At 43.8% G+C, this 18464-nt stretch overlaps 1 protein-coding gene across 4 annotated transcripts; it reads left to right on the forward strand.

Annotated features, from left to right (window-relative positions):
• Positions 1 to 519: 519 nt before the first annotated feature.
• Positions 520 to 7005, forward strand: LOC140191158 (forkhead box protein D2-like). Of its 4 annotated transcripts, none has more exons than XR_011883764.1 (3): positions 520 to 1740; positions 4537 to 4671; positions 5590 to 7005. XR_011883764.1 is itself a non-coding variant. In XM_072248289.1 (2 exons), exon 1 carries the CDS (start codon positions 654 to 656, stop codon positions 1719 to 1721), a length of 1068 nt encoding a protein of 355 aa, XP_072104390.1. In that variant the 5' UTR covers positions 520 to 653; the 3' UTR covers positions 1722 to 1740; positions 5590 to 7005. The 4 variants fall into 4 exon arrangements, 2 of the variants coding, with proteins under 2 accessions (XP_072104390.1, XP_072104391.1); XR_011883765.1 differs by having other exon boundaries at positions 6711 to 7005; XM_072248289.1 differs by lacking the exon at positions 4537 to 4671.
• Positions 7006 to 18464: the final 11459 nt, after the last annotated feature.

Raw genomic sequence — 18464 nt, forward strand, 5'->3', positions numbered from 1 at the left:
AGGTCCCACACCACCAGGTTCAGAAACAGTTATTACCCTCCAACCATCAGGCTCCCGAATCAGCATGGATAACTTCACTCAACGCTACACTGAACTGCTTCTAACCTATGGAGTCATTTTCAATGACCGTACAACTTATGTTCGCAGCACTATTAATTATTATTATTTTGTTTTATTATTTTTTGTGTTTGTATAATTGGCCTTTGCACATTGGTTGCTTGTCCACCTTTGTGTGTTTTTGTACCTACTGTGAATGCCCGCAAGAAATAAACCTCAGTACAATATATATGTACTTTAATAATAAATTTACTTTGAGCCTTGAACTTTCATGAATGCCAGCTTGTTGCTGCTGCTAGTTACTCTTTGTTTCAAATCAGTACCGGGCCGTCGTTGCGCGGATGCCGGGCCGATGAGCCGACCTGCCGGGGAAGTGGCGAAGCGGCATGTGATTAGTTCCCGAGTGTCTGCCGACTCTCCGCATTCCTGGCTGACGTCAGTCACCGAGGTTGGTGGTGGGGCCGGGGCATTTAAAGTGGGAAGCGGGCTGTTCTCGCAGCTCGTGGGCCTCTTATCCCGAAGAAGGAAGACAAACAACAACAAGAATAACGATGATTTACCGATGAACTCTCACCTTGGGCTGCTTTCAAGGGTGGATGTGTGCGTGGGTCTCTCCCTCTCTGGATGTGTCCGCTTGCCTTCTTAAAAAGTTGTCTTTCTCTCCTCTTGTTTGGAGTACTATTCCATGCAGCGACGGACTCGGAGACTTGCAGACTAACCAACTTACAATGACTCTGGCGTCGGAAATGACTGAGAGGTCGTTCGGTTTGCAAGAGACAGACGTCGACGTTGTGGGCGACGACAGCCAGGAATGTGCCGGGGACAGGGACTCAGAGGGCGGTCGGACCGTCTCCACGGCAGCCGCGGGCGTGCAGGAGGTGAAGCCTCCGAGCAGGAACGCGCTGGTGAAACCTCCCTACTCCTACATCGCTCTCATCACAATGGCGATCCTACAGAGCCCCAAGAAGCGACTGACCCTCAGCGAGATCTGCGACTTTATCAGCAACAGGTTTCCCTACTACAGAGACAAATTCCCGGCATGGCAGAACTCCATCCGGCACAACCTCTCCCTTAACGACTGCTTCGTCAAGATGCCCCGAGAGCCGGGCAACCCGGGCAAGGGCAATTACTGGACCCTGGACCCCAACTCGGCCGACATGTTTGACAACGGGAGTTTCCTGAGGAGGAGGAAGAGATTTAAGAGGCAACAGCAGAACGGGATACTGAGGGAGTACAGCGGACGCTTCCCCGGATTCGGTTACGGACCTTACGGTTACGGCCTCCAGATTCCCAACCCCGCACTGGCCTTTCATCACCATTACCCCATCCCTAATCCTGCCGGCATCTTCCCCTCGCTCTCCACCCTTATCCAAGGGAGTGAGATGACCAGGAAACCCCGACCGCCACCCCTGAGCCCCACCCCGCCAGCTCGTCCGACTGTCAAGGTGGAAGCGTCCCCTCCGTTCTCCACCTTTTCCATAGATAGCATCATGAGTCCCGCTTCTCCTCCTCTCTATCCAAGGACAGGGCAGGCTCCCGTCTTGCCTGTGCTCTCCGCTCTCTTCTCCCCCTCGCACAGCTTGATAAACATAAGTTATGACCACCTGCAACAGGAAGCGAACTTTGCAAACAAGATAATCCATCTCAGCCACAGTCATTATTGAAGAAGCCCTGACCGTTCAGGTAAGATAATTCGCCCTATTCCGCAGCAACACCAGCCGTCTGAGCCTTCTTGTTTGTGACTTTGCATTCAATGTAAGGAATATAATAAAAATAGCGGGAAGACAAGAGAATGGGGTTGAGCGGGGATATTAAATCATTGGCGAGGCAGATTCGACGGGCCGAATAGTCTAATGCTGCTCCAATGCGTTATGATCTTTTTTTGTATGGATCTCCTGACTGGAATCCAAAACCAAAAGTACATTCTGAGACTTCTTGCTAGAGAGAATTCCTTTCCTGATATTGGGAGGTGGAATAGACGTCATGTTCCAAACGGCCTGGATATTTCAAGTGTTCTGAAATTGGATGAGAATGATCTGATTCGTACTTTTTAAGGACACGAAGCGAAACCCTTTACGATGCCCCGTCGTTTTCTTGGAGAATCCGCAATTTAATTCAAGCCACCATAACAACCCTAAACACAAGAGATTCTGCAGATGTTGGAAATCCCGAGAAACACAAACAAAATTCTGAAGGATCAGGCGTCGTCTATAGAGTGGAATGAGCAGTCGGCGTTTCGGGATGAGCCTCTTTATTAGGGTTGGAAAGGAAAGAGGCATCTTCTGTTTTCCGGCTTCTTTCCCCTTTCGTTCCAGCCCTCACCAAGTGTCTCGGCCCGAAATGTCTATCTCTTTGCAAAGATGCTACATAACCTGTTGAGTTCCTCCAGCACTTTGTATGTGTTAATCCTTCATAAACTTGATTCATTTATTTCGGAGGGTTTTCAAAAATACGTCGCTGGCATTTTATTGCCAACAACTAAATTCCCGCCTGTTATAATCAACAGTACGATCAAACGTTGGTTGTAAACCATGTCGGACACCACACCGCTGAGGGCGGTGGGGTGGGGGTGGGGGTCGTTTTTTTTTACTGAACCAACTGGACAAATGATTCTTGTGTCCCACACCAACAACGATCCCAAACCTGAACAAAATAAAATAAGACGTTTACAAATAATAAATAAAATAAATACATAAATAGATATGACTATGAAATAGAAAGATACATTTTAAGACGATTGGGGGATGTCAGAGGGAAGTTCTTTACCGAGAGAGTGGTGGGTGCGTGGAACACACAGGAGAGGCAGAAACATTAGGACCATCTCCCAAATCCTTAGACAGGCACATGGATAATGGAGGGCCATATAGAAGGGAAGGGTTGGATTGATCTTAGATTAGGTTAAAATCGTGGGCCGAGGGGCCTGTACTGCGCTATAGGTCTATCTTCGGTTAAGTATTTGACAATGCTGAGAGCCAGACTCTGGAAATGCAGTAAAATCCCACTCTCCCGGGTGTCAAGAATGGAATTTTATTTAATTTTCGTCGCTGTGAATAGTTTTCCTGCAAGTGCGTTATCTACACAACATATTCAATTCACAGGGAACCTGCTTCCAACGATAAATGTTACAATTTGATGTTGGGAGACAGGAAACTGCCTGTTTTAAATCGAATTACCAAAGAGGTTCGTTTCGGAAGCGCAGTTTCAGGTTTATGAAGTTTGCGTGTGTGTGCGCGCGTGTGTGTGTGTGTTTTGTTAGCTGCTAATGTAATGCTTAATCACCTAATTTTTAATTAAGTCGGGGAAGGTAACGACTGTGAACGAGGTGCTGTCGTGTCAGGAGTTGTCTGGGTGGGACCAGGCCGGAGGAAAAAGGGATCTCGGGATTTATGTCAACTCATTAACAACCCGTTAGTTAGAACTAAGGAAGGAATTATAAACATTGAATCGTCAGTAGAACCAATAAAACCCAGTGCCTTTGATCTGGGATATATTCCCGGGGAACTCTGCCAGCATTATCTGTTAAATTCCGATGGAGCAGGAGGCCTGAGCGATTTGCGGCCGGCACAGTACAGACATCGATGGGCGGAATGATCTAATTTTGATTCTGTGCCTTATGGTCTTGTACGAACTAGGAGCACGAGGAGGCAATTCGGCCCTCAAACCGGCTTCACTATTTGGAAAACATTGTGGCTGATCCGATTGTAATCTGCTCGGGGACCCCTCTAGCCCCAGTAACTTTTCACCTCTACTTTTCCCCATCAAGTACCGATCTGTCTCTGCCTTAAAAGTGCTCAAAGACTCGCCACCTGTTGAGGAAGAGTTCCAAATAAAAAATTAACGTATTTCATAGGGAAAGAAATATATTCGCCTTATTTCTGCGTTGAGTGGGCCGACCCACTATTGTTGAACGTAGGTTCTCCACAACGACCCTGTCAGAACCTCTCATGGACAATTCCGCCCCAGTTTATCACGTGAGGCTCAGTACCCTTGCCATATGTGGATTTATGAAGCATAGCTAATGCATTTTGTAGTTTCCCTTTAGTCTATTATTTATCCCCCCTCAGCCCATTCGAATCCCCTCTGCAACTCCTCAGCATTACTGTTGGGTAGTTAGAGCAATAAGAACAATAGAGAAATAACTATTTTAAATCAAAATAAATTGTATTCAAAATAAAAATTTCGAGAATTAACCGTGCATGACTCTTTCATTGTTTACATTCATTGTCAATGTTTTCAGAACTGTTCTAATACATTCCTACACATCAGTAACGCTGCCGCCACTCATGTGGCCCACTGGGTAGTATGCAAGTACAATAACTGAGGGCTTTCCTCACCCAACCCGGCCATCCCTGTCCAGTAGCAGAACACTGTGGTCCTTCATGAGCTGAGGTTTGTGGAAGTTTGCAGCCAGTCAGTACGCGCGCCAGTATGCTGCTACAGAATAACGTTTCGTTTAAACAACCCGTTACCTCCCTACAGATGGGATCAGCGTTCTTTCTGAGACGAGACCGAGGATTTCAAGCATGCACTCCGCACCCGAGCTCAGCACGGACAATGAAGGAAGGTTATTTGTCTTTACCGCATTCGCCAATCGCCCGGTTATCTACACTTTAGGTATCAGCATCCATGCAAAATCCGTGGGTGAAATCACAGTGCAGGCCAGGGGATACAAAAAGTGTTGGCTTATTCACACGTACCGTGTTAGATTGTACGTAATTCCGCACGTACTTTACTGTATTAGAATCGAAGAGTATAGCGGAAGAACAGGACTTCACCCCACGATAATTAAACATACGGTGTATAACTGAATTTTTGCCTACGCTGTGTTCGTATCTCTTCATTCTTTGCACGTTCAGGCCCCTTTCTTGGAACTCTCACCCGCCTCTGTCCTATTGCCGTCTATCGCCACTCCTGACAGCGCATTCCAAGCAACCACCACTTTCTGTATGTAAGGAAATACTTGCCCCCCCCCCCCGCCACACACGCAAACAAAATGCTGAAGGAACTCAGCAGATCAGGCAGCATCGTTCCGGGCCGAGACACTTCATCACGACTGATACTGTCTGCCCGGCTGAGTTCCTCCACAGTTTTGTGTGCGTTCTGGATTTCAAGCGTCTGCAGAATCTCTTGTGTTTAAGATTTGTTGCCCCGCAGATCTCCTTTTAATATGCACCTGTAAACAAACTCAAAAACAGTTACTTCCTCCTAGCGGCAAGGCTTATCAACACCTCGACCCACTAACCCACACCCCCACACGCACCACCACTACTATTTGATCATTTTCTCTCAGTCATGTCATATACAGGCACTTCTGTGCCTAGCGTCAATTCATAGACATACAATCATTCTATGTTCACAAGCTATCTCATGTATTTAGATTTACTTTTTCACTATTGTGCTTTTATCTTCTGTTTTTTTTTCGCGAGCTGCATAGGATGCGGAGTAACAATTAATTCGTTCTCCTTTACACGTGTGTACTGGAAATGACATTAAACAATATTGAATCTTGAATCTTTCTCTTCTTAACTACAGGCTGTATCAGCTCAAAAAGAGAACAAAGAGGGTTGCGAAGAAAATTTTGTAAACATCACAAACTGCTGGAACCACTTTACATACAAATACACTCAACTTGTGAACTCCACTTTATACTTTTATAAAGCCATATAAAGTAGTAAAATTAAGTAATGTACACATTAAAGTGTATTTTAAGGTGTACATTACTTAAATGTACTACTTTATAGTTTATGCTTTATACTTAATTAAGTATATAGTATAAGGAAACAACAGGAATTCTGCAGATGCTGGAAATGCCTGAAACGAAGGGTCTCGGCCTGAAACGTCGACTGTACCTCTTCCTAGAGATGCTGCCTGGCCTGCTGCGTTCACCGGCAACTTTGAAGTGTATTACAAGGATACAGTTTATTTATAGATATTGTGAGGAGCAGACCACCCGCTTCTTGGAGCCCCATCGCCCAGCAACCCACCTATTTAACCCCGGCCTAATCACAATACAATTTACCTACTAACTAGATCCCTCTCTACCAAAGAAAGTATGAGGCGCTCCTTTCCTGCGCTGACCTGCAGGTCACCCTTGGGCAAGGTGTATGTAGCATCTGCTTAGTCCCCCACAACCCGTTCAGGGTCACATGAAGCCATGGGAGCTGGTGGTAGATGATTGTATGAGCAGCTGGTGCATATCACAAGTCCTGGTTATGTGCCCACTGACGCCAGGCAGACAATATCTCAAGGTATTGATAATGGCTGGGGCCACCCGTCTGGAAAAGACACTGCCCAGAAAACGATAATGGCAAACCACTACTGTTGAAAAATTTGCCAAGAACAATCATGATCATGGAAGGACCATGATCACCCATGTCATACGACACGGCACGTAGTAAACGCACGAACGATTATATAAACTATATTACACTATATAATATATATTTTACGGAGAGGAGGCAGAAGAATGGGGCTGAAAGGAAAGATAAATATGCCATGATGGAATGGCGGAACAGGATTGATGGACCGAATAGACTAAGTTTGCTCTTATGTCTGACGGTCTTATGGTCTTATTATACACGTATACAATGCTACAATGTATGCTTTAAACTAGTAGAGTTTGCAATGACAGTGTTCATTGTGTTGTGTTTCAGAAGAAGAGAACAATCGAGGCTGAACCCCCAGCCCTCTCTGATATCGTCAAAGGATTTTGTTTTGGGAAGCCATTCAAGGATACAAAGTAAATGATTTGATCTCGAGTCATTAATCAGCTGAATATTAATCTGTGTAAATATTGTAACGGAAACGACAATGGAGCCGAGTTTAATTATGGTTGATGTTGAAGCAGTTCCAGACGTACTGTTCGGTATAAATTATTTTTATTTCTTCGCGGTATTTACATAGTCTTACACGCCTTTTCGACCCATTAAAATGTATCAATATTAAATAGCTTACGTTCAGTATTTATTGTATCTAGTTTATTAAAGCAAATTTTTTATAAGGTCTGCCACCCGAACTGCGTGTGGTACACTTTTAAACACTTACAGAACAATGTAAAATTTAAGATAATTTTGTTAAACGATAATGCGATCTCCACTCTGATTTACTTCTTCTTTTAGCGCTGAGTTCTGCAGCAACTGGATTGTCTCAGCTAAATCGAGATGTTTAATTTTGCGATACGGATTAAGAACGCAGTTCTCTATGAACGAAATCGTTGGTCAGGACTAGAGCGTGCTTTCCGGATGAGGTTTTGTGTGAGTTCGGATAGAACGCAGAAGTATAAGAGTTTGTGTCGGCGAGAGCCGCAGGGAGGAGGCTGTTGCGAGGGGATCTGTCCCATTTCAAAGTTTGCACTCGTGAGCGATCTTGCTCTCTGAGATGCGTGAGGGCCGTTATTAGAACGGGCAAACGTGCTTTACCTGCTGTTAATAAGATGATAGAAAAATGAGGGCTGTGAATTTTAGAGTAGACGTAACATTTTGCGCCAAAGGGTCTATACTGTGTCATAGTGTTTGTTCTATGTTCTTATGTTCTGTTACCCTCGCGGTACCTCAGGCAGAAATAGCAGGTTACGTCGAGATTTCGGCTGTCTTGGTTCTGGGGCAAGAGAATTCGGAGGTAAACCAGCCGTCGTCTAACTGAGGCAGGAATCCGGAATGGTTTCGGGGAGTCAGGTAAAAAGAATGTTTCGTTAAAGCAGCCCAGAGAAGCTAAAGGTCCTGAGAAGGTGTCTTGTCCAGCGGGAGACAGAATTGGCCGGGCTTCACATGGTTTAAACCACTGTGGCTCTCTAACCAATCCCGGAACATTTCCAGACACACACACACACACACACACACACACACACACACACACACACACACACACATCCACACACACACACACACACACGCACATACACACACACACACACACCATATACACACACACACACACACACACACACACACACACACACCATACACACATCCACACACACATATACACACACACATACACACACACACACCACACACACACACACACACCATACACACATCCACACACACACACACACACACACACACGCACCATATACACATCCACACACACATATACACATCCACACACACACACACACACACACGCACACACGCATATACATAGACACACGCACATACGCACACACATGCGCGCGCGCACGCAAACACACTCACATGTTCATATTTCTCTCTCTCTCTTTCTCCCTCTCGCATTCACACGTAGCACACTCGCACACAAAGGTGACAGACAAGAAGCTTACAAAAATAGTTAATTTAAGGCCGACTGTACACTTCAATTATCCAGTGTAATTCAGAAGAAAACTGGGTTTATCAAAATGTTCTTTTATATAAAAAAAGAGAACGTACCCAGCGTTGGCACTCAAAACCGCCATCGTGTTTTTAAAGTGTGGGTGGATGAAAGGTACCTTAAGATTTTTAAAAAACCACCAGGGCAAATACACTGCAAATTAATCGCTCAGTATAATCGGGGAAGATGAGTGGTTTATGTATTAAAGTGTTAAATGAAAGCGGCTTTCTGGCGCAGAAATGAAGGCAGGACTTGTTTGTTTTTGTCTGATTCTAGCCCAGCCCTACGGAAGGAACGTTTCTCACACGATGACCTCTCACTCAGAACAGGCCAGATTGAGACAATCATTTTCATCTTGTGCTGATGGTGGCGGAGAGTTGATTGGGAGGCCGTGGTTTGAGAGGGGTTCTGGTAGTCAAGCATACATATTGAGGGTATCATCATAAATGATGGGCAGCGTGGAAAGGTTAGGTAGGGCCTTTTCATCCAGGATGGATATATCATACTAAAATGTAGAGTTTTATGGTGAGAGGGGGGAAAGTTAAGCGAGGTAATTTTTTTTTGCAGAGAATGGCAGCTGCTTGGATCGGGCTGCAACGGGAGGTGATAGAAGCAGAGACGACAGCAACGTGTAAGAGGCATTTAGACCGGCAGGTGAACAGAGAAGGAATGGAGGGATTTCGACCATGTGCAGGCAGACGGGACGAGTTTAAATTGGCAACATGGCCAGCACAGACAAAATGGGCCGAATGGCCTGCCTCTGTTGCTTTATGTTCTAGAATGCAGGTTTCTGGCACGCAAGCCATTCAAACTATCGTATCCATACTGGTCCCACTTGACTGAGACTGATCCCACTTTTCCTGTTGGCTGTCTGTTTTAGTTTCATTTCCGTATTTGACAGCGGCTGCATGGTAGCAAAGCAGTTAGCACAGTGGTTTAGAGCACCAGCGAACAGGGTCCAATTCCTGCCCTGTCTGAAAGGAGTTTGTACGTTCTCCCCATAACCAGAGTAACACACACAAAACACTGGAGGAATTCAGCAGGTAAGTCAGCATCTATGGAGAGGAATGAAGAGTCGATGTTTCGGGCTGAGACCCTTCATCAGGATGTGTTTATCATTTGCTGTTCCCCATGGCCACGTGGGTATCCTCCAGGTGCTCTGGCTTCCTCCCATATTACAAAGACGTTCGTGAGTTGAGGACATGCTTGATCTGATGCAAATGTCACATTTTACTATATGTCTCAATGTACCGGTGACAAATAAAGTTAAACTTTAAATTTTAATCTCATAGTATGTGCCAATGCCAGCATTTGTTACCTATCCCCAATTGCTCCTGGACCGATGTGTAAGTTGGAGTTAATGTGGGTCAGGAGTCACATCCAGACAAGAGTGGCTGAGGAAGGATAACGACAAAGGTAAAACAGGTGCAGGTGTCTTCTTGTCACAGATACAGAAACGGAATCTGAATCAGAATCCATGCCATGAGCCCTGCGGCTTGCCATAGTCAATGGCCCTCTAGGTTTTATGAGCACCTGTATTTACTCATTTTTGTCTTAACTAGAGTCGTTAAGCCCTTATGCTTTCTGAATGATTGTGACTTCAAGTTAATTGTGACTGGCATGGGCTTTCTGCATTCTATAATTATTTAAAGCAGACTCTCATTTAACGCTCTTGGCTCAGAGACCTCGTGTTTAGAATGATTTGTCTCATGGTGTCACTCGGTCATGTACCAATGCTCTGTAGGTATTCCTATCACCTCTTGTTTTCATCTCTACATGGGATATTGCCATCCCTCCGCACCTGGGTTCAGTCGTTGCCGGCACTCATCACGACGGAGTCTACCGTTACCTGGGTTCAGTCATTGCCAGCACTCACTGTGGTGATCAGAATCAGGTTTATTATCACCGACATAACTCTCAGAATCTGTTGTTTTGCAGCAACGGTACTGTGCAATGCAAAAATTATACTATAAATTATAATAAGAAATATACACTCAATAGCAATTTTATTAGGTATTTCCTGTACCAAATGAAATGGCCACAGAATGTTCACTGGCTTCTGCTGCTGTAACCCATCCACTTCAAGGCTCGATGTGCTGTGGATTTAGAGATTTAATGAAAGCTGATTGCTCCTTGTTAAGTGATCTGGTTTGTCAAAGGAACTTGCACCTGGGAGGATAAGTGAGGAGGTCCTGAAGAGAGAATTTAGGGAGCTAGGTAGAAAGCTGAAAGCAGGACATCCAGGGTAGTAATCTCTGGATTGCTGCCTTTGCCCCACACCAGTGAGAGTAAGGATAGGATGATTTGGCAGATCAATGCATGGCTGAGAAACTGGTGCAGGGGGTAGGGTTTCAAATACAGGTATCTGGATCATTACAATCTCTTCTGGAGAAAATATGACCAGTATAAAAGTGACAGGTTACACCTGAACCCAAGGAGGGCCAATATCCTTGCAGGCAAGTTTGCAAGAACTATTGGGGAGGGTTTAAACTAATTTGCCAGGGGGCTGGGAACTGAAGTGATAGGGTTATTGGTTTACAAGCAGATGAGGTGTGTTATGAGACTGTCAGGAAAGTCAGACAGATTTAGTCTGTGTCAGGGACAAGAGGGCATGACTGTGAGTGAGGAGGGTAGTGGGATCCAAGAGACAGTGCTGGATGAGCTTTGGCCCTTGAGCTTGTCCATTAGGTCTGAGATTCTTGATCCCTGTGTGGATGAGAGTGGGGGCTGTAGGAAGGATGAGCTACTTAACTGTGGCACTGTAGTTCAGGGAGCCATTCAAGAGGGGGGTAAGAAAAGAAATATAGTGGTAATTGGGGATAGTATAGTCAGAGGAATAGACAGAGTTCTCTGTCATGAGGATAGAGTGTCCTGAAAGCTGAGTTGCCTGCCTGGTGCCCGGGTTCGGAACATCTTATCTGATCAGCAGAGGAATTTGCAGTGGAAGGGGAAAGATCCAGTTGTCGTGGCCCATGTGGGTGCCAACAACATAAGTAAAATAAGGAAGGAGGCTCTGCTGAGGGAATTTGAGAAGCTAGAGACCAAATTAAAAAGCAGAACCAAAAAGGTGGTAATCTCTGGACTACTACTTGAGCCACGTGCAAATTGGCACAGGGTTAAGAAGATTAGAGAGTTAAATGTGTGGCTGAAGGATTGGTGTGAGAGAAGTGGGTTTCAATTCATGGGAAATTGGCACTAGAACTGGGGAAGGAGGGAACTGTTCCACTGGGACAGGCTCCACCTGAACCATGATGGGATATGGATCCTGGTGGATTGCATAGTTAGGGTTGTGGATAGAGTAGACTGGGAGAACTGGCTATATGGTGGGGTGGTTGAGGAACCATGGAAGACTCTCAAAGAGATTTTTCAGGATGCTCAACAAAAGTGTATTCCAGTTAAATACAAAGACAGTAAGGGTGGGGACAGTCAGCCCTGGATAACTAAGGAAGTAAAGGCAGACATCAAACTAAAAGCTCATGCATACAAAGTCACCAAGAGTAGTGGGAAACTGTAAGATTGGGAAAATTTTAAAAAGTAACAAATAACCACTAAGTGAGCAATAAAGAAAGGGAAGATAGATTATGAAAATATACTAGCACAAAATATGAAAATGGATAGTAAAAATTTTAATAATTATATAAAGCAGAAAAGGGTGGCTAAGTGAATGTAAGTCTCATGGAGGATGAAAAGAGGGAATTGATATTTGGTAATGAGGATATGGCCGAAGCTTTAAATAACCATTTTGTGTTGGTCTTGATGGTGAAGAACACATTAACATACTGAAGAGAGATGTTATGAATGTGATGGGAGGCGAGGACCTTGATACAATAGCCATCACTAAAGAGGCAGTGCTGAGCAAATTTGTTGGCCTAAAGATAGATAAGTCCCCTGGTCCTGATGGAATGCATCCCAGGGTACAGAAAGAAATGACAGAAATAGTTGAGTCTTTGATGATAATTTACCAAAATTCTCTGGACTCTAGGAGGTCCCAACAGGTTGGAAGAAGGCGAATGTCACGTCACTGTTCAGAAAAGGATGTAGGCAAAAGGCAGGTAGCTATAGTTTAACATCTGTAGTTGGGAAAATGCTTGAAGCTATCACTAAAGATGAAATAGCAAGGTACTGTATCTGGAAATAAATGGATCCATCAGGCAGTTGCAGCATGGACTCAGCAAAGGCAGGTCCTGTTTGACAAACTTACTGGAGTTCTTTGAGGATATAATGAGCGCAGTGGATAGTGGGGAACAGATGGATGCTATTTACTTGGATTTCCAGAAGGTGTTCAATAAAACATTTATCCATAAGATAAGGATGCATAGAGTTGAAGGTGATGTATTAGCATGGATAGAGAATTAGTTAATCAATAGAAAGCAGAGAGTTATGATGCATGGGTGTTTCTCTGGTTGGCAATCAGTGGTGAGCGGTGTGCTGCAGAGGTTGGTGCAGGGCCCACAACTGTTCACGATATACATTAACAATCTGGAAGAGAGAGGACCAAGTGTGGTGTATCTAAGTTTGCTGATTACACTAAATTGAGTAGAAAAGCAAATTGTGCAGAGGATACAGAGAGTCGACAGGGAGGTATAGATAGGTTATGTGAGTGGGCAAGGGTCTGGCAGATGGAATACAATGTTGGTAAATAGGAGGTCATCCACTTTGGAAGGAAACATGGAGCAGCAGATTATTATATAAATTGTGAAAGATTGCAGCATGCTGCTGTGCAGAAGGACTTAGGAGTGCTTGTGCATGAATCACAAAAGGTTGGTTTGCAGGTGCAGCAGGCTATCCAGAAGGCAAATGAAATGTTGGCCTTCATTGCTAGAGGGATTGAATTTAAGAGCAGGGAGGTTATTCTGCAACTGTACAGGGTACTGGTGAGGCCACACCTGGAGTACTATGTGCAGTTCTGATCTCCTTACTTGAGGAAGGATATGCCGGCTTTGGAGGTGGTGCAGATGAGGTTCACCATGTTGATTCCAGAGATGAGGGGGTTAGACTATGAGGAGAGATTGAGTCACCTGGGACTGTACTCACTGGAATTCAGAAGAATGAGAGGAGGTCTTAAAGAAACATATAAAATTATGAAAGGGATAGATAAGATAGAGGCAGGAAAGTTGTTTCCATGTAGGTGAGACTAGAACTAGGGGACATAACCTCAAGATTTGGGGGAATAAATTTAGACCAGAGATGAGGAGGAACTGCTTTTCCCAGAAGGTGGCAAATCTGTGGAATTTTCTGCCCAATGAAGCAGTGGAGACTACCTCAGTAGTAAATATATTTAAGACAAGGTTGGATATATTTTTGCATAGTAGGGAATTAAGGGTATGGGGAAAAAGCAGGTAGGTGGAGATGAGTCCATGCTCAGATCTGCCATGATCTTATTGAATGGTGGAGCAGGCCAACTCCCACTCCTATTTCTTATGTTCTTAGATGACAGGACAAAATTGCAGTCAGTGGGATGAGTTGCAGTGTAAAAGGGGACAAAATCGAAAAGAGTGATTAATACAGGACTGAATGTGTTATATTTGAATGCCATATGGAATAAGGTCGACGATCTTGTCACACAGTTAGTGATTGGCAGGGATGATGTCATGGGCATCACTGAGTCATGGCTGAAAGAAGATTATCGTTGGGAGTTTAACATCCAAGGATACACATTGTATTGAAAAGACAGGCAGGGGTAGGTAGAGGGGGTTGGTGTGGCTCTGTTGATAAAAAATGAAATCAAATCCTTAAAAGATGTGACACAGGATCAGGAGATGTAGAATTCTTGTGGGTAGAGTTAAGAAACTAAAAGGGTAAAAAAAGACTCTGATGTGAGTTATATACAGGCCTCCAAACAGTAGAAAGGATGTGGGCTACAAATTACAATGGGAGATAGAAAAGACATGTCAAAAGGGTAATGTTATGATACCCATGAAGAATTTCAATACACATGTAGATTGGGTAATCAGGTTGCTGCTGGATCCTGAGAGAGAATTTGTACAATACCTACAAGATGGCTATTTAGAGCAACTTGTGGCTGAGCCCACTAGGGGATCAACTAATCTAGATTGGGTGTTGTGTAATGAACTGAATTTTATTAGGGATCTTAACATGTAGGAACCCTTAGGAGACAGTGATCATTATAAGATGGAATATATCCCTGCAATTTGAGAGGAAGAAGCTAAAATCAGCTGTGTCAGTATTACAGTGGAGTCAAGGGAATTACAGAAACATAAGAGAGGAGTTGGCCAAAATTGATTTGAAGGGGATACCGGTAGGGATAATAGCAATGACTGGGATTTCTGGGAGCAACTCGGAAGGCACAGGATAGATACATCCCAAAGACAATGAAGTATTCTAAAGGGAGTATGATATGACCATGGCTAATAAAAGAAGTCAAAGCCAACGTAAAAGCAAAAACAGAGGTCATATAATAGAGCAAAAATTGGCGGGAATTTAGAGGATTGGGGAACTTGTAAAAACCAACTGAAGGCAACTAAAGAAGCATGGGGGGTGGGGGTGGGGGAAGAGATGAAACATGAAGGTAAACTAGCTGACAATATCAAAAGGGATTACAAAAGTTTTTTCGATATATGAAGAATAAAAGGGAGGCAAGAGTAGATATTGGATCATTGGAAAATGATGATGAAGAGGTAGTAATGGAAGCACAGAAATGGTGGGTGAGCTGAATAAGTATTTTGTATTAGTGTTCACTGTGGAGGACCCTAGCAGTATGCCGGAAGTTTGAGAGTGTCAGTGGGCAGAACTGAGTGCAGTTGCTATTACTAGATAGAAGATGCTTGGGAGACAACTGAAAGGTCTGAAGGCAGCTAAGTCACCTCAGTGGTTGGGAAGATGTTAGAATCAATTGTTAAGGATGTGGTTTCAAGGTAGTTGGAGGCACAGGATAAAATAGGTCAAAGTCAACATGGTTTCCTCAGGGGAAAATCTTGCCTGACAAATCTGTTAGAATTCTTTGAGAAAATAACAAGCAGGATAGACTAAGGATAATCCATAGATGTTGTGTACTTGGATTTTCAGTTGGCCTTTGGCAAGCTCTCTCACATGAGACTGCTTAATAAGATAGGAGCAAATGGTATTACAGGAAAGATACGAGCATTGGCTGATTGGCAGGAGGCAAAGAGTGGGAATAAAGGGATCCTTTTCTAGTTTGCTGCTGATGACTAGTGGTATTCTACAGGGGTTGGTGTTGGGACCACTTCTTTTTATGTTAATTTGCAGGTTGTGTCAGTGCTGAGGAAGGCAAATGCAATTATAAGCATTCATTTTGAGAGGACTAGAATATAAAAGCAAGAATGTAATGCTGAGACTTTATAAGGCACTAGTGAGGCTCCACTTGAAGTATTGTGAGCGGTTTTGGGCCCCTTATTTAAGAAATGATGTGTTGACATTGGAGAGGGTTCAGAAGAGGTTCACAACAATGACTCTGGGAATGAAAGTCTTATCGTATGAGCAGCGTTTGATAGCTCTGGGCCTTTACTCACTAGAATTTAGAAGAATCTAGAATGTTGAGAGGCCTTGATAGGGTTGGATATACTGACATGATAATAAATTTTTACTTAGAATTTTGAACTTTGAGTGGACATGGAGAGGTCACTGTGGAGGACCCTAGCAGTATGGTGGGGGAGTCTAGGACCAGAGGGAACAGCCTCAGAATAGTGGGACATCCATTTAGAACAGATTTGAGGAGGAATTTATTTCACCAGATGATGGTGAATCTGTGGAATTTGTAGTTAAAGGCAGCTGTAGAGTCAAGCTTATTGGGTGTATTTCAAGCAGAGGTTGATAGGGTCTTGATTAGTTGGCATGAAAGGATATGGGGAGAAGACAAGAGAGTGGGGTTGAGAAGGAAATGGATCAGCCATGATGAAATGGTGGAGCAGACTTGATGGGCCAAATGGCCTAATTCTGCTCCGATCTCTTATAGTCTTATGGTTGTGGTGGAGCCAATGTGTTTGGCTTCAAGTGAGCTACTAAACCCCTGAGGTCAGTTTCAGAAGTTCACAACTGAATGGTGGCTACTGCAGAGTTCCCGGGCAGCACATCCTCTCTGGAATGTCTTATGAGGAAAGGCTGAGCAAGCTATGGCTTTTCTGTTTAGAGGCAAGGAGGATGAGAGGAGACTTGATAGAAATATACAGGAATATAAGAGGCATTGATCCTGTGGATAGCAGAAATGGCTAATACCAGTGGGCATAATTTTAAGGTGAGTGGAGGAAAGTATGGGGGGATGTCAGAGGTAGGTTTTTTACACAGAGTGGTGGATGCATGGAACACCCTTCCAGGGGTGCTGGTAGAGGCAGGGAAAGACCATTCAGCCCTTCAGGATTGTACTGGCTCTTTGCCAGATCTGCCCAATTAGCTTCTCTCACAATGAGAAGTAGGGCAGGAGTCAGCTCCAGCTTGGTTCAAAGCACAGCATAGACTCGGTGGGCCAAAGAGCTTCTTTCTGAGCTGGATAGTAAAGGAGGCAGGTATGATAGAAAGATAGGCACTTGAATGTGTGGAGAATGGAGAGATATGGACTTGTGTAGGCAGGAGTGATTAGTTAGGCACTCAATTAGATGAGCACATCTTGGCCAAAGTACCTGATCTTGTCATGTACTGTTCTTTGTTGTGTATTAAGTAGGAAACAGAGGAAAATGTTTTACAGACATCAGAGTAAAGGGTAACGTTGAAAAGGGAATGTTGTCTTAATATAAAGACAACATGATGACTCAAATAATGAAAGAAGTAGACAGAAGTGTAAATTTGTTGTTTCAATGCAGTTCTTACCAGAGAGATAAAACAGATGGATATGACATTTGGTAATGAGGCGAGTAAGCAAACAAGCAGACGAAAAATAGAATAGACTTCAAACAAAGAAGGTGCTGGAGGAAGCCTGTTCCATGTATTAAAGAATCTAGAAAAGACACAGCAAAGAGAGTATTACACAAGTTTAAAACTTCCTATAAATGGTGTAATGCCTGTGAACGGATGGGTACCGAATGTAATGCCTTTGACAAGAGGTATGGCATATGTCAGAGAATTGTAAATCAACCAGCTTGCTATTAATGGTAGGAAAACCAATGGAATCCCTGCAGAAGGAGAGGATAGATGAACAATGAAAGATGACAACAGAGACACAATAGACTGCAGATCATTAAGTCCTCTGCTGGAGGAACTCAGTGAGCCAGGCAGTATCTGTACAGGAAAATTGTCAGTCAACATTTCAGCTGAGTTTCTTCATTTGGGCAGTTCTTCCAGATGTTTGTTTTTTTTTTACGGTATGGGAAATGAATGATGTAGAAAGTAGGAAAATAATGTTTAGCCAGCTTCATTGAATTTACTGAAGAGGTAACAAAGCCAAGGGACAATAGTTGTGGAGTAGATATACTTCAATGAATCTAGATTTTCAAAATACTTTCAGCAATGTTCCTCATAAATGAAAAAAGAATGCCTGAAAAGTTGTTTGGGACCAGTAACAGAATGAGTGTGTATCAGGTTTCAGGACAGTCATTACAGGATGACACATTCTGGGCAAATGATTGGCAAAGAAAGTTGGATGCAGGTAAATGGGAGACACAACTCTTGGGCAGGAAGAACAGGGAGGCTTCATTTTGTGCAAGCTTGGTGGAGAAGAGAACAAAGAGGCCTTGGAGTACAGCCACCAGAAGTCGAGAAAGCAAACCAACATTTAAGGGTTAAGGGTGAAAGGTGAACTATTTAAGGGGAACCTGAAGGGGAACTTCTTCACTCGGTGGGAGATGTGGGTGTGAAACAAGGTGCTAGTGGAAGTGATGGATGTGGGTTCGATTTTCATTTTTAAGAGAAGTTTGAATAAGTACATGGATGGAAGGGTTTAGAGGGCTATGGTCCAGGTGTAGTTTGATCGGATTAGGCAGAATAACAGTTGGGCACAGACTAGATGGGCTGAAGGACCTGCTTCTGTGCTGTAGTGCTCCATGACTCTATTTGGATTTACTACTGGATGATAAGAATTGAAAAGTAGGGAAGTTGTACAAACCTACTTTAGAAGAGATATTGAATGGTGGACAGTTTTAATCACCTCATTATAAAACAGATGTCTATTG

The sequence above is a fragment of the Mobula birostris genome, chromosome 32 (assembly GCF_030028105.1).
Source record: "Mobula birostris isolate sMobBir1 chromosome 32, sMobBir1.hap1, whole genome shotgun sequence".
NCBI classification, from domain to species: domain Eukaryota; kingdom Metazoa; phylum Chordata; class Chondrichthyes; order Myliobatiformes; family Myliobatidae; genus Mobula; species Mobula birostris.

Bases quoted from the DNA above. Each gene is read 5' to 3' on its own strand.
- LOC140191158 (XM_072248289.1), top strand. From the start codon at position 654: ATGTGTGCGTGGGTCTCTCCCTCTCTGGATGTGTCCGCTTGCCTTCTT.